This window comes from Carassius auratus, chromosome 7, assembly GCF_003368295.1.
Source record: "Carassius auratus strain Wakin chromosome 7, ASM336829v1, whole genome shotgun sequence".
NCBI classification, from domain to species: Eukaryota; Metazoa; Chordata; class Actinopteri; order Cypriniformes; family Cyprinidae; genus Carassius; species Carassius auratus.
The window spans coordinates 8,046,808-8,072,510 of NC_039249.1; the positions used below are offsets into that span (position 1 = coordinate 8,046,808).

The 25,703-nt window shown below is 35.8% G+C and overlaps 1 protein-coding gene across 1 annotated transcript in view; it reads left to right on the forward strand.

Moving 5' to 3' along the window:
- Nucleotides 1–5,715: 5,715 nt before the first annotated feature.
- Nucleotides 5,716–25,703, forward strand: part of pcsk6 (proprotein convertase subtilisin/kexin type 6) — a 70,007-nt gene continuing 50,019 nt past the window's right edge. The window contains exons 1-6 of the mRNA XM_026267010.1: nucleotides 5,716–6,282; nucleotides 10,314–10,418; nucleotides 15,496–15,606; nucleotides 19,733–19,876; nucleotides 21,017–21,093; nucleotides 25,460–25,548. Coding sequence (XP_026122795.1) covers nucleotides 6,127–6,282; nucleotides 10,314–10,418; nucleotides 15,496–15,606; nucleotides 19,733–19,876; nucleotides 21,017–21,093; nucleotides 25,460–25,548 — 682 coding nt within the window. The 5' untranslated portion in view covers nucleotides 5,716–6,126. The remainder of the gene's footprint in view (nucleotides 6,283–10,313; nucleotides 10,419–15,495; nucleotides 15,607–19,732; nucleotides 19,877–21,016; nucleotides 21,094–25,459; nucleotides 25,549–25,703) is intronic.

The following is a 25,703-nucleotide window of genomic DNA, read 5'->3' on the forward strand; positions in this document are numbered from 1 at the left end:
ATATTGAGAAAATTGCCTTTAAAGTTGTCCAAATTAAATTCTTAGCAATGCATATTACTAATTAAAAAGTAAGTTTTGATGTATTTACAGTAGGACATTTTGTTGGCTATTGCTACAAATAAACCTGTGCTACTTCTGACTGGTTTTGTGCTCCATGGTCACATATGTAAAAATTCTTAAATCAAGATGCATTTAGGCCTACTAGATAAGCAAATTGACAAGTATAAGAGAATTTGGTAGATCATTTTACTTTGTTTAAGCAAAATGCACTTCATTTAGACTGTAGTTTTGCTGTCATACGGCTGATGCTCTGTGGAGTGTGCACATTATATACATTGAGCTGAGAAATGCTGTATTGATATCACTGGAGCATCTGTGAAAAACAAAACCATGCTCTGTGGAGGTGAATGTGAAGCGATGACCCGGCCCACCCACACTTGGGGATTTTAGCTGAAAAATTACAGGATATTTTATGTCTTTGACAAAATATGCATCTTGATATTTATGTTTTTGAAAAGTTCCTTTTTTTATGCATTAAAGAGGAATCCAGATTTCCTCAGTGTTTATTCAAATCGGTGATTTCAAGACTTCAGAACAGTGACCTTCAAATATTCACCATAAACTTTAGTCATGATTAAATCAGCACATCAGTCAACACATTGTTTCATATGCATGTAAAAATAAAGAAACGTTTAATGAGGTCTGGACGTGTGTTCTGAGTTCTGGAACGGTGTGAACAAAACAAAATCAAGGGTTTGAATCTTTAGCCAGTTTGGCTGTGTTCGAACTGTTGAAGACATGATGGTTAGAAACAGATAGATTGCTTGAACCTATTAGTATACTTGTCTCGATTTATTCTGGCCTCCAGTCCCAACACAAGGGCCAACAGATTTCACCTACCTGGGCACTGCTCAAGAGACTCTCTGTTACTGCAGGCCTGTTTGTACCGTTGCCCAGACAAACTACAAATAAGTTTAAAGAGGGTCCAAGGAGCAGGAGGCTTCCAGGAAAAAAAAAACTCTCCAGCAGTGTTTCACACTGTGTGAGATTGCTCTGAGGACCAAACACTTGTCACAAGTGCTCTGTGCTTGGCTTGCTTACAAATTGTGTCTTTTAATCCCAACATCTAGCTACTTTTACACTAGGGAATTTTTTTTATCATGTTTATTTAAATCTAAAAACATCTGTGGATGTAAACAGATGTCTGTAAGATTGCAGGACTGACTTCATTTTATGACTCATTTGGGACATTTGCCTGAAATGCTATTATAATTATGTGCAAAATACAATTATTTAATTTTAATTCTCTCTCTCTCTTTCTCTTTCTGTCTCACACACACACAATTGTAATAAGCACAATAATGTATATAAGTATTTATATGACGTTGATCACTTGTTTTTTACTTTAGTGAATTTCATTAATACGTTCAAACTGTAGGTGGCAGCATTCTCATAATTACAACTTGATTTCCTAAAAAAATATCAAATTCTGTATCAAACACACACACACACACACACACACACACACACACACACACACACACACACACACACACACACACACACACACACACACACACACACACCACACATCTTTTTATATATAAATAAATAAATGGAATATATAATATAAACGTATAAATTATTTATTTTACATATATAATAATTTCCATAGAATAAATTATATTTGTGTAATGGAAAATATAGAGATTATATGATAATAATTTATGATTTTTTAGATGCATGAAATATATTATATTATATTTTCCACTATGTCTATTATTTATGTTTAAATAATATGAGATACATTTATTACACTCCCTTGAAAGTTAATTAATTTTGCTTTTAAAAGCATCATTTACTAGCATGGTCCATTTACTATCCTGGGCTGCATTTCCCAAAAGCATCGTTAGCCAACTATGATCGTAAGTTCTATTGAACTCTATTGGTAATGACAGAACTTGCGACCTAGTTGCTTTTAAAAAAACGCACCCCTGTTCAGTGGGAGAGGATCACTGATAGTAGTTTTTAGTGGCGTGGTTTCTTCTGTGACCTTCTGAAAGTACACTTTGGCACCAAGACATCTCAAGTTTCTGCACTTTTTCCATCAAGATGTACAACAGATGTGAGATGCCATTAGATATGATATAACACAGGTCTCTATTTAGTCAAACCACAGAAAAATCCAGCAGGCTAAATTGGATCTAATTTTTAATCTTATAATGCCAAAATAAAAAGTAGCCATGCGAAGCTGTGATGACAACATACAGAAGAAGCTTTATGCAGAAAAATGAGCAAGTGTGTAAAGAGCACTATGAGAAACAGGCTAGTGACAGATTGACATATCCACCTGTTAACCTCTTACACTAACATACCTGCCAGCATTGAAGAATCCAGGAGAAATTCAGCTGGCCAAGATCTCAGGAGCGACACGCAAGCCAACTCTACCTGCCAAAATCTGCTCTGTGGGCAGCAAAAAAACATTATGCAACCACCCCATTTGGAGTTTAAAGTGATTTTGGACGAAAGGGATACAGGATAAAGATGTGCTTGCATTTAAATTGCAGCACATACAATGTGAAATCCTAAAGCCTGCCTTTCCACCCAACATATGGTGTCTAAGTTATTCTGGTTATATTTTACAGCTGTCTTGACTCAAAGGAATAGTTCACCCAAAAATGAACACTTGCTGAAAATGTCAGCCTCAGGCTATCCAAGATGTAGATGAGTTTCTTTCTTCATCAGCAGATTTGGAGTTGTTTAACGTTACTTGCTCACCAAATGATCCTCCTTAGTGAATGGGTGCCATCAGAATGAGAGTCCATCAGTCCATCAGGTAATGTCTTGTGGAGTGAAAAGCTGCACATTTGTAATAAACAAATCCATCACTTTACCCCGTGGTTTCTGATTAAAACACCATAAGTCCATAATCCATACTAACGCTGTGAAAAAGAGTCCTCTCACATCAAAATCATCCCGCATATTTATTTAGAACTGTTTCATAGTGCTCGATCTGTGCATATTTCTCTCCTGATTCAGATGAGAAGATGTCAATATTATGGATAGATGACTCGTATTATTGTTGAAAGCTAAAATAGGCTTTTCACTTCACAAGACAGTAATTGGTTTAATTGTGATGTTTTTATCAGCTGTTTGGACTTCTGACGGCACCCATTGACTGCAGAGGATTTATTGGTGCGCAAGTGATGTAATGCTACATTTCTCCAAATCTGTTCAGATGAAGAAACAAACTCATCTACATTTTGGATGGCCTGAGGGTGGATAACTTTTGGGTAAACTATTCCTTGAATAATGTCTTTAAAGGAGCCATTCATTTTTAAAACCTGATGAGCATATTAGCATTTTAAGGTATATGCTTTCAATGCAAACTTTTTTCCAAAAGGTAGACACTAAGTTTAAACTGCCTTAAGACATCATTTGGCATCCTATAGACAATCCCATAATGCAACACAACATCTTAGTTAAAAAAAACACCCAAAATGGTGCGTTAAGTCACAAATTATAACAAAAATGTGTAATAAACAATCACAGGCTGGACCTCTGTGTTTTGTAACATTGTAGGCTATATTGCAGCATTTCTCATGTTAAGCTTGGGATGGATCGCTTATGTTTTCCTCATTTTTAAGTCACTCTGGATAAAAGTGTCTGCTGAATGAATAACTGTAAATGAAATGTCATACGGGCCTCATTGTAGACCACAAAGGACATCTGGGTAAAGGTGACAGCCCGGTGCTTTCCCTCTGAGATAAAGTTTAACTTTAAGAACGAACACGACAGCACGCTTCAAATGACATAATGCTCAATTATTCCCCTTCATTGCTCGGGATGATCAAGTAAAAACTTGCTCAGTGCCAGCGCTAAAAGCCACGGCGATATTTCACTCTCTGCCAAATGATCGGCTTGAAGAATCAAATGAGCTCGACTCCGTCACGCCTGAATACCTCAGACGCGACACGACTCTGTTTTTCACGAGAAACTTGCATTTCTATTTGCAGGAAGACCGAGGCTGATCAGGCATGCATAATACCCATGAAATAAATCCAGACTGTGAAATGTTTTCCTTTAAAGCACATCTTTCAGCGCAGATAATGCTCAACAATTTTTCAAGGAGGATTGTGCCCCGCTGTTATCCTATAAACGTCTTCTGAGGTTATTATGAGGTTTAACGAGAGCTATGAATATATACAGCAGAGCTCTATAGAGCTTACTTTCTTTTCTTAAATGGGCTCCTGCTACTAAACAGAATCTCATTTCATGTCATCTGTTGTTTTAGTGATGTTTGCTGAGGCTGTACCTTAAGCGTGTAACTCATCATGCATTGTTTGTGCCACTTCAAATCTTGCAGCTTGTTGAGGAGAGGTGTGTTATATTGCTTTTTTCAAGCATTCAGACGTATTGTTTTTGCTTGATGTAAAATAAAATAGGCAAAATAATTATTCCTTAGACTTACATCAAAGGAAGAGACCAGGAAGACATAACAGTTGGCTCTTTTGGATATCATTATGGTGGTATGTTTGGTCAAATTTAGCTGTGTTGACTGAATCTGGCAATCAGTGTCTAAATTTAGACTATTGGAGTTGTTTATCATAAACAGAGATATCCTGATCGTTTACAAGTGGAAAACTGAGTGCATCTGCCTTTTTTTTCTAACTCTGCAGGAAAGCCACAGATGGTACGGATAGGAGTAGAAAAAGAAAATTATATCACCATTTTTTTTTCATACAGAACTTGGCTTAGAATTCACTTTGTATCATTGCTGTTATTCAGCTTGAGTTAATAAAACAGAGGAATCTTTTGCATGCATTATGTAACCATCATGCAGATCATTTACAGTGGGATTTAAAGTCTGAGAACACAAATGAAAGTGCTTATGTTTTGCATTTTCTAATTTAAATAAAGGAACAGTTCACCCCAAAAATGAACATTTGAAGAGAAATCAGCTCGAGGCAATCACGGATCCTCTGAATTCTGAATGGGTGCCATCAGAATGAAAGTGTCTCGTGAATCCATGTTTTACAAACATGCAGCTTTTCACTTCACAAGGCATTAACTGATGGACTGGACTGATGTGGACTACCTTTGGATTATTGTGATGTTTTTATCAGCTCTTTGGACTCTTATTCTGACTACACCCATTTACCGCAGAACATCTATTGGCTCTCTTAATCTGTTCCCATGAAGAAACAAACTCAACTACATCATGGCCTGAGGGTGACTTAAAATAACATCTTAGTATTTGGATGTTCTTTTTATTTCATCATTGCAGCAATTACAAAACTTTAATATTCAGGATTATACGGAAGAAATATCTGATTTTTAATTTGGTCTTAGGGATCTTGTATATGTTTGTTCATCAGTTTGGTTACGATGTGCTCTATTTTCATCAGATCTGAATATTGACATATGTCAATATGCTGTTGGATACAATTCTCACATGTCAAGGTCATATTTTATGCATAAATGAAAAGAAAATAAATAATATAATTATTATAAAATAATATAAATAATAAAACAAATATCTTTCTATCTACAGTATATGACTTGACAGGTGTCATGACTAATCTCTAAACAGTTAGAAATATACTTGTACTTCTATTCAGTCATTATGAGAATTACCTGTGAGGTGTGAATCGGCCTCTCAGCTCCAAGGAAACGATATGCATGCCTCATACAGTTACTTGCACGCCACTTGTCAGGACAAAACGCCTTTATTGGCGAGTATGTGAAACACTGTGCCAAGTGCAGCACGCAAACACTAGCCATAGGCTCGTGCTTCTAACCTCAATAGTAGCGCGCACTCGTTCATTTCTGCCAGGCTTATATGACAACGCTTATATCGGCTGGCGTGCCATCTGTCGAGAAACGGGACAAATATTTCAGGTTTTCTGAACTAGAGCTCCCAAATGAAGCGATAAAAAGGGATGCAGCGTGATGAATGGGAGAGAATAACGCCGGAGTAACTCAGGGATGTTTTGGATGCATTGCGTGCCAGAACTGAAGGTTTGATGCCCATCCACAGGCTCGTGTTTTGATGAGTTTGTAGGCGATCGCTCCTGCGTGAATTATTTACTGCGAAGTTAACCGACTGGACTATCGACGAGCAATATGCGGTTGTTTGTTGGTTTTGTTTTGTCAACTTTTTGGCTTTGGGAAGCGTCGCTTTCTCGCGTTTACACCAATCACTGGGCTGTTCGGATCCCTGAAGGACCAGAGGAAGCTGATAAACTCGCTTCAAAATATGGCTTTACTAATTTGGGTCAGGTAAGCATATTTTTATTGTGTTTCTAATTTATTTTCCTTGCTACCATAAACGATGGGAATTGGGAAACACTTCTGTCCGTTCCTTGTCCAAGAGAATAAAGCATCACGAGACCATTATCAAAAACTAACAAGTTAGGTCATGCATAACGCAAATGTTTACGCTCTAAAATGCTCTGCTAAGGGCTTTGATGCTTCGCACGCAGTGGTTCGCAGCAGGTGTATTGTTATTAGGCTATTTTTTTTAAACTGGTAGGCAGAGAAAAATAATTGTGCCAAAATGTTAACTACTCAGTGATAGAATTATAACTGCATTAGCGCTTGGCTAATTAAATATTCATGAGAAGCAACTTTCACTTGCATGTTTTTAGTTTCAGCGAGGTAATTGCGCAAAATATGAAACAGTAAAATGAAAAAGGTAATTCGAATTGCGAATTTTATTTTTTATTTTTTTTCAATTTTGAGGCTGCAAGTCAAGTCGAACAGAGCGGACATGATATCAATAGGTGCCGTTGCCCAATCAACCTCCTAATGCAAATAAAAAGGTTTCCAAAGGGTTTTTAAATATTTATTGGAAATCTACAGGATTCACTTAAATCAGTGTAGATAGTAATGGAACAAGATAACTCAGGATGGTTAAAAAATATTGAGTGTGCTTTTAAACAAATTGTTCTCAGCTGATTGTAGGCTACTTCAGGACCAATTTTTTTAAAATAAAGTAGGGCAAAACTGGTCACTGTACAAAAGTTAAGCAGTATGCTTAATTTAACATTTAAATTTATTAATATTACTATAAACTACATAGATTCAACAATATGTACGATTATTTCTATTGACATCGACTGAACAAAATTGAATTGTGCTTTGATGGTTTTTGACTTGTGTGGCAGCCAAATATAAATTGTGATTTGTTTGATGATTGGCCCAAATCATGCAATTGAAGCTGTAGCTATTTAATGCAACTTGCTAATCCTTTGTATAGTTTTAGTCATGTGTTTTTAAGTAGATAGCAAACAAACTCTATCTGGAACCATTTAGTCATTTTGCTAAAGTGTGTGGAAATTTCCCTTCTTCTACTTGAAAATTGTTGATTTGTATAGTGGGGGGAGATTGATCAGCCAGTCAATGAGAAGCAAAACTGGATCTAGTTTCTAACACTGTAAGTAGTAATGTGACGTTCCATTTGTTATTTTCAAATGAAGGTTGGGGGAATTCTGTGTTCCGAATGTTTGGAGTGCTGTGGAATGCTTTGGAAGATTGGAAATGGGAAATTTCAGCTTGAGTGTTCCTACTTCCAACTTGTCTGGATCACAGCATTACCTGCGAAATTAGACCACCCACACTTTCTTTCTATAAAAGTACAACCTATAAAAACATGTGCACCAACAAACCTGAACGCTTGATTGGGTAATACCTGTTTTTTGTTGTGGTTTAAAGAGTCCAGACATAGCTCAAAGCATACATTTCAGTGACATGCTAATTTAATGTGATATTACAAACATTTTATGCTGCGCCAAAAAGCCACTAGGATTTTTAAATACTTGAAGAGCCTTTGGGTTTCTCTTGGTTGTTTGCTGTGTTGCTTCATATTCTTGCAGTATGTCCATAATTGCCCCTCTATCCTTAAATAAACTCTTCTTAACCATGTTTACATCGTGAGAACTTGAGAAATCGTACTGTGGATTGTTTGAACACGTTGTTCAGCTCTCGTTTCCCAAGTCAACCACACTGTATGGAATGCACCTCTCTCTTAGAGGGCCTTCGGGCATCCGGAGGTGGTGTTTGCTCAAATTAAAACTGTCTAAGCTAATAGTATGCCTTTTCTCCAAGGCTTTAAGATGATCTCCTCAAGCTAACCTCTAAAGTCTGTGAAGCTTTGGTTTGAGATGATTGCTCATTGTCTCAATTATTTTTTTTTGTTAAAAGTACAAAGTTGTCTTTCAAGGTTATTTTAAGTCCACTCTGTCACCTAATGCATGCATGCATCTCAGTTCTGCTCAGTGTGTCTTGACAGCAAGGATAATGGATGTGAGTGAGCAAAAAAAAAAAAAAAAAAAAAAACAAATGTGACAAGCTCCATGAAAGATTAACACATGTGCATGGATTCTTTTCCACATTTTTGGCTAAGGTATGTTCAATATTACACCCTCTCAGATTTCACAAAAAGAAAACCTTGTTTTCAAGATTAAATAATCTGTTCAGTGTGTCCTGACAGCAAGGATAATCAATATGAGTGAGCAAAGAAACATGGAGTTTTGTTTTGGTCTGTGTGACTCCGCCCAGTTTACCCAATATTATTTCGACACCATGTGGATGCCGGCAAACAAAATGGGTCAGAGATCACAGATTCTGCTTGACCTGTAATGTCCATTCTGAATATCCCTCTGAATATATCTGAGCAGAATCATATGGGAACACAGAAAAATTTACTCATACACTTACAGTTTAAGGTACATTCCGGCTGCGCTTCCTCAATCTGGCATCCTCGGTGAACACTCTTTTGAATTTTGACTGTACCCATTTCAACCGCAAACTGTCATTATCACATACTGCACCTTTAAAAGAATAGACCAACACAAATGATAATCATTTCATTATTTACTCAGCCTTATGTTGTACCAAACCTTTTTTACTTTTTTTCAATGACAAACAAAATGAAAACTAACACAAAAGAAAATCATTTACACAACACTTTTTCTATACAATGACAGTTCTTAATGATGTCAGCTGTCAAAAAATACCATTAAAGCAAAACATCTTTCACATCACGGCCTTGACATAATTGATTGTCTGTAAGAGTTGTGCGACAATCAGTCAATGTTTGCAAATACCATTGAAATTAATAAGAAGTAAAATTGTAAAATTAATCTTTGCTGTTGCAAACAGTGTATGACTTCCCTTATTAAACAGTTTTTTAGTGTTAACACTAAAAACAGATGTATACAAAACCATGGTTTGATGTTGTTGATGATTAGTATTTTTGTGGCATCTTCATTAAACGTGCATCTACTCCCACAAACATATATACTACCACACTCTCAGGAAAAAAAAAGGTACGAAAAGCTGTCACTGGGGCAGTATCTTTTCAAAAGGTCCGCCTTTTTACCTAAAGTATCCATATGGGTACCTTTACAGTAGATATTATTAACTTAAGTGTAGATATTAATTCCACAGAGGTACAGAAGTGAACCTTTTGAAAAGGTACCAACCCAGTGACAGCTTTTGCCAAAAATATTTTCTGAGAGTGCAGAACAGAAATTTGTTTAGAGCGCGGGAAAGAAACAGAAGTCATTTGCCTTTCTAGAAGTCAGTGTACCATCAGAATGATGTTGAAACTGATATTTCAAGGAAAAAAATCTTGTCTGCTCAATATTCTGTCTTTAATCATTGAAATGTTCCACCAAAGTTCTAGAATTCCGATAAAAAAAGGCATCATTCCAAGTTTGATGTCATGAAAACTAAAATGCATTTGGAACATTGCAGTTATGATGTGACAGTTTAAATATGTTAGGAGAATGCCATTTGCAGTTATGAAATTTTAATAATTGCATTTACGTCTGTTCCTTGTGCAAGGGAAAATTATGGAAAATTATGGACTCTGATTGACAAAATAACAGCATGCAGGTTTGGAACAACATGAGAGTAAGTAAATACTAAACTATCCCTTTAAGTGTTTTTCTTAGAAGTGGCGTGTGTGTGATAGATGTGCTGCGTATCACAGTCAGATCTTGAGGGCAGTAGGCATGTGCCAGCTAGACTTTGCCTTCTATGGCACCACCCACTGTGTGCCATATGTCCATTCTACAGAGATTCACTTTGGCGAAAACATTTTTTATGTGGTTGGAACAGCAATCCATGTGCATGAAGCTTTTATACTGGAGTCTGTGTTGATATTGGTTGCTTTTGGGTAGGATAGCCCCTGCCAAGATGCAATTTCTGTCCACCAAAGCTGTCTGACAAGTTCATTTCATGGCCTTCTCAAAAGGTGTGACTGTGATTTCCCATGCTGTTTTTCATGGTTGTTTGTTCTGTAGATCGGAGGACTTGAGCACCATTACCATTTCCATCACAGCAGGGTGGTCCGCAGATCCACCTTTGCCACCAGAGGCGCTCACAGCTTCATTCACATGGACCCGAAGGTAAGCATTCCCTCCTGTGGCCACATTACTATCACAAATTCTTCCACCGATGACAAGAATGACACTTGAAATGCTTTAAAACTGATGGAATAGTTTACTTAAAAATGAAAATTTTATAAAAATTTACTTATCTTCAAGCTATACAGCATATAGATGAGTTTGTTTCTTTAAATTTGGAGAAATGAAGCATTACATCACTTGATCCTCTGCAGTGAATGGCTGCCATCAGAATGAGAGTCCAAACAGCTGATAAAAACATCACAGTAATCCACAAGCAATCTACACCACTCCAGTCCATCAGTTAATGTCTTGAGAAGTGAAATGCTGCTCATTTGTAAGGCAGACATGGGTGGGAGGGATTAAGTTATTGCGCACTAATATTATGTCTTGTATTTACTGCTGTTGTTTCTTTTCATGTTATCAGAAAATAATACTTCTGATTCGGCCCGTCAAAGTTTAACTCCCATCTGATAAGTGCGCGTCCTTGTATGTATTGCAGTGATTAGTAGGTGGAGAGTAGGTGGTCTTGAAAAGCACCATGAAAGCAATCCGGTCTATAATGTGTTTTTGACTACTTCTGGAAATGGTAGAAAGTGGAAAAGCTCAAAACAGATTGTGGAATTTCATGTGAGAGGACATCAGGAGATGGACTTTCTCACTGCAGGAGGCATTATTATTTATTATGGATATTTTGGCCAGAATTGAGGGTTTAAAGTTAAAAAGCTTAAATGATGGATTTGTTTCTTACAAACACACAGTCTTTGGCTTCACAAAACATCAGGCCTAACTGATTGACTGGATTGGTGTGGATTACTTGTGGATTATTGTGATGTTTTTATCAGCTGTTTGGACTCTCATTCTGACGGCACCCATTCACTGCAGAGGATCCATTGATGAGCAAGTGATGATTTCTCCAAATCTGTTCTGATAAAGAAACTTATCCACATTAAATAAATGCAGCCTTAGTGAGCAAAAGAGACTTAAAAAAAAAGATAAAAAAATCATACCAACCCTAATCTTGTAAATGATAGTGCACGTTAAGAAAAAAAAAGTTAAAATGAGAGTTTGCAGCTGCTGTCTTTATGAAAGGTCTCTTTTAGTTGAATTTAAATGGCCTCAAAAAAACCTACTGAATATATTTCAAAAATTTTATGTGTAAGCTTGGCCCTGCGCAGGCCATCTGACACACGATCTGAGTCTGTGCTGCTGAATCATAAACACCCGTTGATGCCGGAGGGATGGTAGTTAAAATTTACAGCTAAATGTTGCAGCATTTATAGCATGTTTCATTGTCCGCATGTCCTGCAGTATGCTGTGTTGTAATGAATAAAAAAAACCGAAGCTTTATTTTTGACTTTGATCGCATGGTTTTCAGTATGTTGCAGTTTCTGATGTGTCGTAAGTGTCATCATGGACAGAAGGAACAGTGTGTCATAAGAATGAAACAGACTAAAACGAAAGATGTGAATGAGTATTCAAGAAGTCATGTAAACATTTCACAAATTCAGCTATTATCTAAGCGGCCTCATTTTCAATGGTATCTCACAGTCATATTTTTTTCAACACTGTACAGGGTGACATTCAGCCTGGGGTGTTAAAAGCACTCAATATTGCATAATTAAGCAGTAGCACAGATGGACCCCCTCCCACCACCATGTACAATGACCGAAATTCACAATGTAAATCTATATCTGAATCATTATGGAAAGTAATAACAATTATATATATATATATATATATATATATATATATATATATATATATATACATATTGTATATAAATCTATATACTTTTTAACAACTTTTTGCAGGACTTATCACTGATTTTTGTGGCCCAAAATTAATTTGCACTGCAGTCGCAAGTTCGCAAAATCTTGGACGGACTGGTTTATACATCATCAAAATGAACTTATACTAAACTGAAACTAAAACTGCAATGCAATTAAAGTATTAAAACTTTCACAACTATAATAACCTTTCCTAGAAGGTGTAGCAACCTTTGTATGGGGGACACGTTTTCAGAAATAATTATATTTTTAGACTTTACTAAGGGCAAAATTATAGTTAGTCACATAGGCTATACAAAATATTTTAATAGATTTAAACAGTTTTTACAGTCCCACTACATCTAGTGCCTATTTACCATAGTTTATCTTTCGTCAAATCAGGTAGGAGTACTGCTGTTGATTATTAATTATGACTACCCAATGAATATTCATGAGCCAAGCTGCTAAGTTCTGTTACAATTGTGTCCTCCCTACTTTTCACATGGGCGTTCAGCCTCTCCATCTTACACGTTAGCTCACATCGGTCCCGGACGCATTTAATATGACGAGCAGCCGTGTTTGTCCAAGACTTCATTTGACAGAGCAGCCAGGCATTCAAAGTCAAGCTGTTTCCAGCGTTTGGAAAGCAGCCCTCTCCTGCTAAGATTATCTCCTCCCGACAGCCGGCATCTCGGGAGTAATAAAACAGTCCAGGTCTATTGGAGGGCATCTGACGGAAGGCCTCTGATCATATCCTGCCCCGGGCTATGTGTACAAATGGTGTTGCGTGGCAAATGCCCAATAACCAATTTCATCAGTGTCAGGCCACAGGCAGAGGCCGTGCGAGGCGGCCCGAAATGTTTTGTAACCGCAAGCAAAGAGCTGTCAAAACTGAAAAGAACATAAAAAACAGCTCTTCCAATAGATGTGTTGTTGTCTTCACAAAAGCACAATGACTTTTTCTTTATCTTTCATATCTGACATGCAGCGTTCAACCTGCTGTTGTTGACTTGAGATGAAAAACACCAGTGTTCAATAAGTAATTACACTATTGTTCAAAAGTGTGGGGTCAATATGATTTTTTTTCGTTCAACAGAGATGCATTACAGGTTTTTGTTTTAAATGCTTTTCTATACTATTGTTTCCAAATAGCTTAATATGAGCAGCAAAACTGTTTTCAACATTATTAATAAAAATTAATGTTTCCTGAGCAGCAAAGCAGCATATTATAATGAATTCTGAAAGGATCATGTGACACTCAAGACTGGAGTAATGATGCTGGAAATTCAGTTTTGCATCACAGGAATAAATTACATTTTACAATATATTCATATAGAATATAGATGTTTTAAATTGTCATAATACTTTACAATAGTACTGTTTTTACTGTATTTTTTGCTAAATAAATGCAGCATTGGTGAGTTGAAGAGATTTCAAAAACATATTTAAAACGTACCAACCTCAGTGCGTTTTAATTGGTAGTGTACATTTACTGTATAAATAATAATAATCATTTTTTTGTCAAGTAATATAGTTCAAAGATCATTCTATAAATTGTGTATTAATGCAGAATGTGCATTTAGAGATATTTATGTATATGGATTCAAATCCTCCAAATGAACTATAATTTTTATAACGCAACAGTACATACTTCAAATCAAGTGAAAAGCATAGTCTTGTCTTTTCTTGTTATTCAGTACATGAGTTCTTGAATTGGTATGTGACATACTATACTCAATATAAATCCATTTTAAACGGCCTAAACAACAGATTTGGATGTTTTTAGTTTTGTATAACTGTAATGCATGCCGTTTTCATGAATTCATATTTATTGAGACACTACTTTTCCTCTCTCATCATATTCAATTCAGCCGCTGGAGATTAATTTATGGTTCAGAAGTTTTTCAGTATGATTCAGATATGCAAGAATCATTAATGCGACCAAATGTCATTTGGTACTGTTTATTTTTTCATTTATTTAATGCTTAGAACCAATTTTGAATAAGAATGTGTTCTTGATAACTGAGCCATCCATGCATTTATACTATAGCACTGGGACTGTAACAGAGAAAGACATAATTATTGCAGTATGTGATTTTCATTACATTTCCCTCTGGACCTTTTTAATGAAAGCAAGAAAGTGTAGTGCGCTAGTGATTCTAAAGTTAAGCTCTTCTGAGAGGAACCACAAATTCGGGCATTGCTGCAGGACAGATAAATCTACAGGCATGGCTGGGTGGCTTTTCTAATTAGAAGACTAGTGCACATCCCTTATTTACAACAGATGATGCATTTCAAGGGAAGGATACAGAGATCTAGATAGATCTGAATGTGCTCAGTGATGCGCTAACCGATATGAAAGTCACATTTTTTAGACACACACATTCATTGTTGGTTTTAAATGAAGTATTTGAAGGTGATTTATGATTCCACTAAGCATATGTAATAATTATAAAAGAACAGAGCAAACTCATTCACTACTGTTAAAAATAGTTTGGGGTTAGTAAGATTTTTTTTAAGGAAATATTTTTTATTTGTTATCCATGCTCTTTATTGACAAATTAATCAAAAGTGTCAGAAAAGACATTTATGAAAATATATTTGATGTACATACTACATAAAAATTGGTTTCCACAGAAATATGAAGCAACACAACTGTTTCAGCATTGAAAATAATAATTTTTGTTTCCAAATAAATGAATATGAGCAGCACAACTGTTTTCAACATTGATGATAAAACATACATTTTTCATGAGCAGCAAATCAGTATATCAGAATGATTTCTGAAGGATCATGTGATACTGAAGACTGGAGTAATGATGCTGAAAATTCAGCTTTGCATCAAAAAAATAAATTACATTTTAAAATATATTCATATAGAAAACATTGATTACAAATTGAAATAATATTTCATAATTTCACTGTTTTTACTGTATTTTTAATAAAATAAATAAGCATAAGAAACTCCTTTTAAAAATGTAAAAATTTCCCAGAATCATGACATCTTGAGGTGTGCTACTACATTTCTAATTGAACAGATGTATAATTCTTCTTGTGTTTCATAAAATGGAATTATTAAGAAAATCTCTCCATATGATTATATTTTTTCCACAGGCTGGATTTAGGGAAGCATGTCTTGGAGTACTGTATTCCCATTTGTTTCTCCTCAGAATCCAATGACTTCATAAGCCTCATGTAATGGAAAAGCTAGAGTGTGACTAAATACAGGCCACGCGTTTCATAGTCGTGTTTATGTGCATGAAGGTGAGCCGAAACTGTTTAGTCTTTGATAATCTGGGCTCTTTCTGCAGGTTGACTGGGCACAGCAGCAGGTGGTGAAGACACGAGTCAAACGCCATGCCAGGAGCGACCCGAGCTACATCCACTTCAACGATCCAAAATGGTCCAACATGTGGTACATTGTTAGTAGATATTTCACACATTTAGTCCTGTATTTCATATCTGCAATGTCTTTGCTTGATCCTTTTTTCTAATGAAGTTATTTAGCAAATTAATCGTTGCCGTTTCCAGTGACTTCTAGAGAAAAGGGCCTGTGATTTGCACTTCATTAACCCAGCTCGTTTGTGAAGCTCCTGTTGTTTTATTTGTTTTATAGCTGGGCTATTTCCTCTGCCCTTGCCTCATAAAAACCGAACTGTGTGAAAGCAGTGTATGTGCACCAGTTTGTTTCCCTAACAAGCTTGATGCTATTGAATTACAAATGAATTTATGTTGTTGGTTCCATGAAGTCGGGAGGAAATTGATGAACTATAATGTTAACGCTGGCACCCATCAGGCCAAATTACAGTCATAAGCATAATTTCATCATTTAGTTGTTCAAAAATCAAGAATTCCCTTAACAACCAATGTTATTTCACCATATAAGCTCTGTGACCAACAACAGTTTTTGATTCTTTAAAGTTTTGTTTGTCAAGAACATCTTCATAAATGAATGCAACTTTTATGGATTTTGAAGCCTTAATACAACTGTTCGGTTTTTAAAAAAAAACTATTTGACGATTGCATGACTTTTACATCAGCAGACGGCAGCTTCTGATAACACTTTCAATATTTATTTAAAAGAACACGTTTCCTGATCTTGAAGCTTGTTTCCAACATGAGATAAAAATGTAATTGCAACTTTTTTATCTCTTTAACTCTGAATTGTAAGATAAACAGAATTCTATATATATGATTCCAATCAGCTTATCTTTGTAAAATGGCACAGCTTCTTAAATCTTAGCTTCTTAATCAGTCAGTCAAGCATTATATTATGATATTAAGCACTATTTAATGATAGAACTTTAGTGATTAGAACTAAAACTTGGAAACCATGTATGAATGCATATTTTTATGGAGAAACCGGCATATCTTCTGCTTGTTCTAAAAAGTTGAATAATTCTAAATGAACTACATTGTTTTGACAGGAAAATACAACAAATAATATAATTTACATGTAACGCGTCGATTCAGCATGGTAAAGGCGGGCGTACACGGTGCAAATTCGGATGGTCGGAAGATCGTACTTCTACGCACACGGCACGAGTGAGTTTATCTGAAAATCGTACGAACGAGATGATATACGAGACGATTTTACAACCTGTGAATTCCAGAAGCAATTGCACGAAGTTGATAGACGCGTTCGACTTTAAGCTCCGCTGCACGCACAGAAGGATCACTGTATGACATTAAAGTACCTCAAGAGCGATAAGAGAGCACAATGCATTCGAATCGCTCTCACGGTACTTTGATGTCATACAGGTGATCATTCTGAGCAGCGCTGCTTCAAGTGGAATGCGCCTACTATAACTGCTCTCCTTCTCTCATAAATACATATCAAATATTGATACAAGCCGTAACTGTTTCCTACACGTACAGGTTATTTTTCAGCAATAGGAAACCGGGACGTTTGATCACCCTGTGTGTGTGTGTGTTCAGGTATATGGTTTATAAATATCTGAAATAGGTATTACAATGTAAACATGGTTTTTGTGCCCTCGTAAACCAAATGGCTTCAAAAAATACTATACGGTATTTAATAGAAATTTTAAACATGCATTTTCCGTGATGGATAGAGGTAGTGTATGGGGATATACAGCATAGAATACCGTTACGTCTATGGAGAGTCCCTGTAAACTACATGTATGTGTGTGTGTGTGTGAGAGAGAGAGAGAGAGAGATCTAAAAAGCATGGTATATGTTGCTAGAAACATCATACAGCGCTCGCTATTCCTGCCAGAGTTCAGTGAGTTTATCCTCTTGGTCAATAATCCACATTTGCCGTGGCGCTGCCGTCTTCGTCTTTCTTCTTCTGTGATTTTCCTAGTTCGTGATTGGTCAACTTCAGATAAATCAACAAATCGGCTCGTTCAACTGCACCAATGTCACGAATTCAAACCGATAGCTCACAAACTTTTTAGACATGTTTTAAAATGATCGGGAGGTCGGGAAGTGCTCGCACCGTGTACGCCCGCCTTAAGACTCTCGCCCTCTCTCTGTGCATGTGTGAGAAACAGCGCTATCACCAAAGCGACAGCGAGTCGTGCGCCTTCACACAGAGTTTACAGAGCGTCAGATACAGGTGTACTGTGCGTCCATTGAGATGAAGTGAAAAGTACAGATCACTTGATTGAGAGTGAAACTCTGAAGCGCTCAGTCAGTGTTCAGCGAGTGAAAATTTGCTTATCTTATATTAGCCTTGAACACACACACTGGCGAGTAAAATCTAAGAATGTATTAGCCAATGGCTAACAGTAGATATCCTTTAGTCACATAGAGTAAAATTTAGTCGCATATGCCAGTGATTTACTCGCAGTGTACAGGGTTGTAAGACCCACGGAAAATGAACGGGTGCAGTAGGCGCAATGATATTACGCATCGCCTAAAAATGGGCTATCCTTGGAAGTTAGCTGGGGACTATTTTCAGGCGTTGCCTAATATCACTGCGCCAGCTGCACCCATGGTACGGCAGCAAAGTTCCTTGATTATCACGCTGGAATGAGAGAGTATAGTTCCTAGCCATATCGGCCTAGAAAATCTGAACTTTTCACTTTCCGTGCATCTTGGTGCATGATGTAACTACAGAAGAGTCAAGTTTTAAATTGGAAAAATATAGAAACTCTTTGGTAATTTTTGAGCGAGATGCCTATGGTCTAATCAGATTCAATGATCTATGCTAAGTTAAGCTAAAAGTGCTACAGCCAGACCCGAGATCAGCTGAACATATTCGAAAATGGTAAAATTAAACTGTAGGGGAGTTGGAAAATTAGCATATTTTCAAAAATCGAGCAGTGTTCCTTTAAAATCCACCTCACTGTGTGATATATTTTAAATATTAATGTTTTTGCTATACAATTTGAAAAACACTACAATTAAAAAATACTTTAAGTACAAAAATACTATAAAAGAAGTTAGATTTATAATATGAAAATAATGTGTCTGTAAATATGGACTAGTGTAGATGAGGTTACATCAGAATAATGTCAAGTTAGAGTTGAAACACAGCCCTCTAAATTCTTCCTTTTTCTGTTGATTGTCTTCATTCTGTGCTGTTTACTCTTTGTGAATTTGGTTTGGCAAACAGGTAAAAAAAAAAAAAAACATTTTGAGGAAAATCTGTGATTCAGTGAATCTACTCAAACTCAGATTCAATGATTAGTTTATGTCATATTGGAGTTGCATCTGCTCTATGATGATCCAGGAAGCAAGACGGGGGTTAAATTATTCATAAAATGAGAAAGCAGAGGCCGAACAGTCTGTTTACTGAATATAAATCTTTTCTCATTGAATCGGAGCTTTCCAAATCAAGTCCTAAAAGGAGAAACACACACACACAGACTCTTACAGGCAAAAGTAGCTTCATGAATTGTCCTTCTTCGTTCTATAATGTTTATGTTTGCGCTGTACATCTGCGTCTATTTCATCAAGCTTCACATTGGTTACTGATTGAAGAGTCATCTTGAAAAAAAAATATTATACTCTTTGTTATGTTTTTCCTCTCCAAAGCGTCTTCGAAGAACTGTAGACCTCGTCAATTGTATGCAAATCCTTCTGTTCTCCATATATCAGTATCAAACACTAGACGATTAATGGTTAATCCATTAGAGCTGATGTTTTCAGACATTATTAAAGCACATTCTGTGTTTATTTGCACTCGTATGATTAATATTCCAGCACAAAGGAATCCTCTGAAGTTGACTTCACACTGGGACGTCTTTGTTGATCGTGTCCTCAAAGACGGCATTGAAAAGAATCTTAAATGAGACCCTCAAGGACATGCAAACCTCTGCTGCTGAATAAACATGAAATGCCCCGTTTAATTTACAGGTTCATGCGGCCGTTTGTTGTGACATATTTCCTCACAGACGGATCGAGTCATAAGGTTACTCAAAGTAATAAAGGCTTGTATTACTGGAGAGCCGAGAATAGTGCTTCGGCCCAATTGTCTTCCAATGTTGCCTGTTTTCTTAGTCAGATGCGTGTGTCTAAAAGTGATTGCAAGTGAAGGCATGTTCACATTGATGTTAATGACTTTTCACTGTTTTCCAGCACTGTAGTGATAAAAACAACCGATGCCGTTCAGAAATGAATATCCTTGCAGCCTGGCAGAGAGGTTATACTGGTCGAAATGTGGTCATCACTATCTTGGACGACGGTATTGAGAGGAACCATCCGGATCTGGCACAGAATTATGTGAGATTATCTTGATCTCCTGTTGCAGATCACTGATGACTGCTGTAAAAGCATTTTATTGTTGAGATTTGGGGCTTTTCATAACTTGTCTTCTTTCAGACAAGTCACACCTAAAATACATTTTTAAGTTATTGTATTATACTTTATCTTTGTTGTTATTGTTGTTGATGTCTGTAGATTTCAGTTATTGAGATGCCTTTAAAGTCTAAAAATGTTAAAACAAAACAAGAATTTGAAATCTGGCTATCCAGTATTCAGATTTCTGTTCTGGAGATGTATGCAAATTCATATTTAAACAGATAATACCTCATTTGTATATTTAAACATAACATTTCAGAACACTAAATTTGTTTGCAATTTTTGATGAAATCAGTCAGCTATGGAAGATTGTGATTAAGTTAACTGATTATTAGTTAATTTTTATTTATTATTAATTTTTAGTTTTACCTTGGGGTGTCTTGACTTAAGTGTTATTTTAATAACATAAATTTAGCATATTTATTAATATTTTTATGCTTTATTTTCCATTTATAATTGAATGTCTATAGTTTTTTTTTTTCAGTTTTAGTTTTGTTATTTTCCATTTTAGCTTTAACTTAAAATTTTAAAGATTTCCTTGGCAACTACACTGTAAAAAAAAAAATTGAATTTGTAAATATAAAACAGATTATTGGAGTAGGTTTTACAAGAAAGGACTGTTTCGTTAATTTATTTCAGTCCGTTACTTGCTGTTTTTTTTTGGTAATCGTTAAATTTACTAGAAATTTTTACAATAATTTTATACCAATTATTCAGTATTTTTACTTTAAATTTTCTAATTTAATTCAATCTTTCTTGACACTTTGTGTAATTATTGGTGAAATGTACTAGTAATTTTTACACCAATTTTGGTTCAGTCTAATATTTACTGAAAGCTTTTATTTCAGCGAATAGCTTTTAATTTTTTTTTGAGAACCTGTACTTTTAATAGTTTCAGTTTTAGTTAACAAGATTAGCACTACTCAACACTGTATGATTTATAAAATTATTGTTTGTTATATATTTTAGCACTGTAGAAAATCTTTAGAGTATAAAACGACATGTTAATTTCACTCTATATTTCTCAGATGATTTATACAATGTATTTTGTGGGTCATTTAGGACCAGTTAGCGAGCTACGATGTGAATGGAAACGACTACGACCCGACCCCACGATACGACTCCAGCAACGAGAACAAGTGAGTCCTAATGTCCTCAAAACTACACTTGTGTTCAACACACCTCATCTGCTGCAAACAGGTGTGTGTCTCACTTTGAGTGATCATGCGGTGGGTAAGTGAAAGCGTCACATCCTGTAAGCAGTGAGATTATCTAATAAACCCGGTGGGACTTCACAATGATCTTGTGTGGAAGAAAGTGAGCTCTGAAAATCTCAGTGTTATTTTTGATCTGTAAAGGTAAAGATGTGTTTCATTTCTGTGCCAGCAGCAGACTGGAACTGTTGACTTCACGGAGTCTCACCTGCAAGCTGACAAAGCTTGAATATTGATTTGAAGTTTGAAGGTTATTATATTTGTGAGGGTTAAATAGCTGCTTCATCTGAAGAAAGATTTGAAATTCAGTTGGTGTATCAAAAGGGGTCATTTTTGTTACATGCTCACGTGCCATTGCTATGCTACTGTATGTGGTCACGAAAACTTATCATTTGCACATATTTTTAATAGGGGTGTAACGATACGCGTATTCGTATTGAACCGTTCGGTACGACGCTTTCGGTTCGGTACGCGGTACGCATTATGTATACCGAACGGTTCGTTGGAGTAATTAATTATATTTGGAAAAAAAAAAAAAAAAGAGAGAGATAGAAATATAATGATATGCGTTCAACAAGGTAGCCCAATAACCCAAACAACGTAACAGGCAACGCCCCTGACACTCCCGAAGAAGAAAAAAACACCATCTTATATGTTTATGTTAGGCTACTCAGCAGGCGCTCGCTCACTCAGTACGCGCTGAAGGCTCGTTGCAAAATAGCCAATGCGTTTAACAGACTAGAAATGAGAAGATCCCCCAATAACCAACAGGTCTGGTGCTCCTAAAAACGCGTGGAAAACGCTAAGCACGTCTTTCTCCTCCTTTCCAAAGCGCTCGGGCAGAAGCGCTCATGAGGCGTCTGTCTTTGCTAAGCAACAATGACGTGCTCTCTCCATGAGACGCGGAAATTTCAGCGAAGGATAAATGGATTTGCAGCTCTAAAAATCGCTTGCAGTAGCTCTGCTACTAAATTTATTTCAAAATTGCAATCCATATACAACTATGATCAGCTGTTCCTTCATCTTGGCTGAGCTCTCAACCTTGTTACGGGAAAGGATGAAGCTGATTGGTTGGTTCTTGTCACATGACCCGCGGTGCGCTTGCGGCATTCTGAAAAGTTGAGATGTTTTTACATTTTGCTGTATCTAAAACGTATCGAACCGAACCGAACCGTGACATCAGTGTATCGTATCGAACCGAACCGTGAATTTTGTGAACCGTTACACCCCTAATTTTTAAGCATTGCGGTTTAAAAAAAAGTGATTTTTAAGCTGTTGAAATTCAATCAGCACAAAAGAGAACTCATTTGCTATATGCTCGCGCTGTCTGAGAGACAGTTTCTTGCATGCATGTGAAGATGTTGCTATAGAGTACAGGAGGATTGAACTTATCTTTGCTGCTTTATAGGCTTTATATTGAATGCTTAAATACACACAAAATGCTCATCTTTGCAAGCATCCTTTTAAAAACAGTAATTTAGGTCTTAAGTGAAAACAAACAGCTGAGAAAGAAAACACATGTAAAAGTATATTGTATGTGGGCAGCTCTTAAAGTGACAGCAGTATAATATTCCTGCTGTCTGTCATTCGTGTTAATCAAACAACAAAAGAGAGAAAAGTTCTCTCTGCTCTTGATTAAATCACTTTTGTAACTTTAATAAGAAGAAATAGATGTTTAATTTACACAGTGAATAATATGCAGCATTTTTATACATTTGATTACTTTATACAATGTATGTAGCATTTCTTATTTATTGTTATAATGTATTTTTGCTTATTTCTTATTCTTATTTTAATTTAGTGTTGAGTTTTTTATTTTATTTTATTTATTTAGGCTAGTATTAGGTGATAATTACACTGGTGGCAAGAATAATTTACATTTTTATAAAAAAATGTTGATATCATAAAGATGTTATTTAAAACAAAAATAACTATAGTGATATATATATATATATATATATATATATATATATATATATATATATATATATATATATATATATATATATATATATATATATATCTTGTTATGGTGAAATAACTCCTATGGTAATGGTCATATTGCCCATCCCTATGTATCTTGCTAGGCAGTTGTTGGGGTGTTTTGGTACTTGTTAGCAGTGATGAGGGTAATTAATTTAATTACAAGTAATTCAAGTTATCCAATCAGATTACTTTTTTCAAGTAATTAGTATATTTAATTGCTGAAGTAAGAGTGTTGAACTTTCTTCTCCTGCATCCTACTCTTCTGCGAACCAGAATGGCTCCGTTACTCATTTCACTTCACTCATTTTTATTAAAAACAAACAAGTGAGCCCTGGCCAGATGAGAGAAAGTAATGCAAAAGTAATGAATTACTTTCCATTAAAGTAACTAAGTAACACAATTAGTTACCTTTTTATTGGGTAGCAGTATTGTAATGCATTGCTTTTAAAAGTAACTTTCTTCAACACTGGTTGTTAGGATGTATTACGGTACTGTCTATTTTGGACTGCAATAGATAATGTTATGATTAATAGAGCAATGTTTTGAAAATCTGGCATCTTCAAGAGTTGTGATATTTGGAGCCATGCAAATAAAGGCGTAACGACGGACTCGTGTTTGGCGTGTCAACAGAATGAAGAGGATTTCTTTTGTGGCAAAGCACTGAAACCAATCCAATCCTATGGGATTGAGGCTGGTGTGGATTTAATTGAAAACGTCTCTGTTCTTGATAAGCACCTGATTTAATGCTTGTTCTCCGCTCACGCTGCATGTTTACCAATGAACTCTGCCAAGAGCTCAGACAAAACTTCAAAGCGCTGTTTTGTTAATACTCATCAGGACATTTGAAACCGGAAAACAATGCGATTTTCAATTCATTTCTGAAGTGCAGGACGTGCCTCCCAGAGCAGAAACGTAATTGAGTGAGGACAGAAAAAAAAAAAAACTATTGAAAGAGACTTTGGTAAAGAAGTGCACAGAGCGAATGAGAGTGAGTGAACAATGCACAAGATAAAAATGCAATTAATGCATTTCTAATGCAGCTGGCAGCGATCTTGTTCTCCTGTATCCACTTTGACAGTAGTGGAAGCAGGATTGACTCAATATCTGTTTTAAAATGTGTCTTCAGAGTCCAAATGTTTTTTGCTTTTGGTTACCAAAATGAAATCAAAGGTTCACCCTATTTACTTTCTTGCATGATCATGTAACACTGAAGACAGGAATAATGATGCTGAAAATTCAGCTTTGAATTTTTACAGTTGAATATATATTTAAACATAAAACTATTATTTTAAATTGTAAAAATATTTTACGTTAATTACTGGATTTTTTTTTTATAAAATGCACTAAAAATGCAGGCTGGATATGCATAAGAGACTTCTAAAAAAATATATATATATTTGAAATATATATAAAATATAATATACCGAGGTGGGTGATATGGCCAAATTTGTTATTTCATGATGTGAGGAATTTTTCTTCACAGTAATGATGTATATAACAATAGATTTATAAACAATTTTATTTAAGTATCATTGGAAAACTTTTATATTTATAATATCTAACATTTCCAGTTAGTTTTTTAAGAATATTTTCCATGTTTTTTTCCATTTATAAAATTTTGTTTATACTTCTATAGTTTTCATTTATTTTTATTTCAGTTCCATTTTTGTTTCCTTGAAAACTTGCTGAAATTAAATATTTGGGTAAATGTTTTTTTTCTTTTATTTACTATAAAAATCCAGACTGTAAATTGTAATAATACTTTTTTATTATTGATGCAACATTGATTTTAATCAAATAAATGCATCCTGAGCACAAGAAATTCACAAAATCATAAAAAAATCTTACCAACCCCAAACTTCTGAATGTAGCCCATAGACAATGAGGCAAATCCCTATGGCTTGTATCAAAGGCAGTGTCTTAGTGTATTTTTTTGGCAGTGTGAAGCAGTGTGAAGAGGACAGAATAAAATGTGACCTTCTCTGTGAAAACCCAGCTAAAGTCATTTTCATTTTCAAATCATCCTTCATAAGGTAAAGAGCATTCTGTGAAAATATAACCTTAATATCTTTAGAAACTATTTCTTTTTGAAATATAGTGAAATTAATGGTTGAAATCAAACGTTGATGCTTGTTATCTCATAATTAGATTTGGAGACTTCAGTCTGGATTTCACAGAGAGGGTCAGAGATAATAGAGAACAAAGACTTCCGTTGTTCAAAATTCTGTTCAAACTCAATCTCAAAAACACGCACTAACATATTAATTCTTTGTGTGACTTATGCTTGTATTTTTTGTCTTTCCAGACACGGGACACGATGCGCAGGTGAAGTCGCTGCTGTAGCCAACAACTCGCACTGCATTGTGGGTATAGCCTACAACGCCCGCATAGGAGGTACGCATGAGTCTGTTTACAGTCTGCTTACTTCCCCGCTTGCCTTATTTTCTCCGAAATGTCAGATGCTATTTCAGTTTGAGACCCGACGCAGCAGGCTCTCAACGCACACACGGATCAGTAAAACTGACCAATTGCTGCAAGTGGCTAAACCC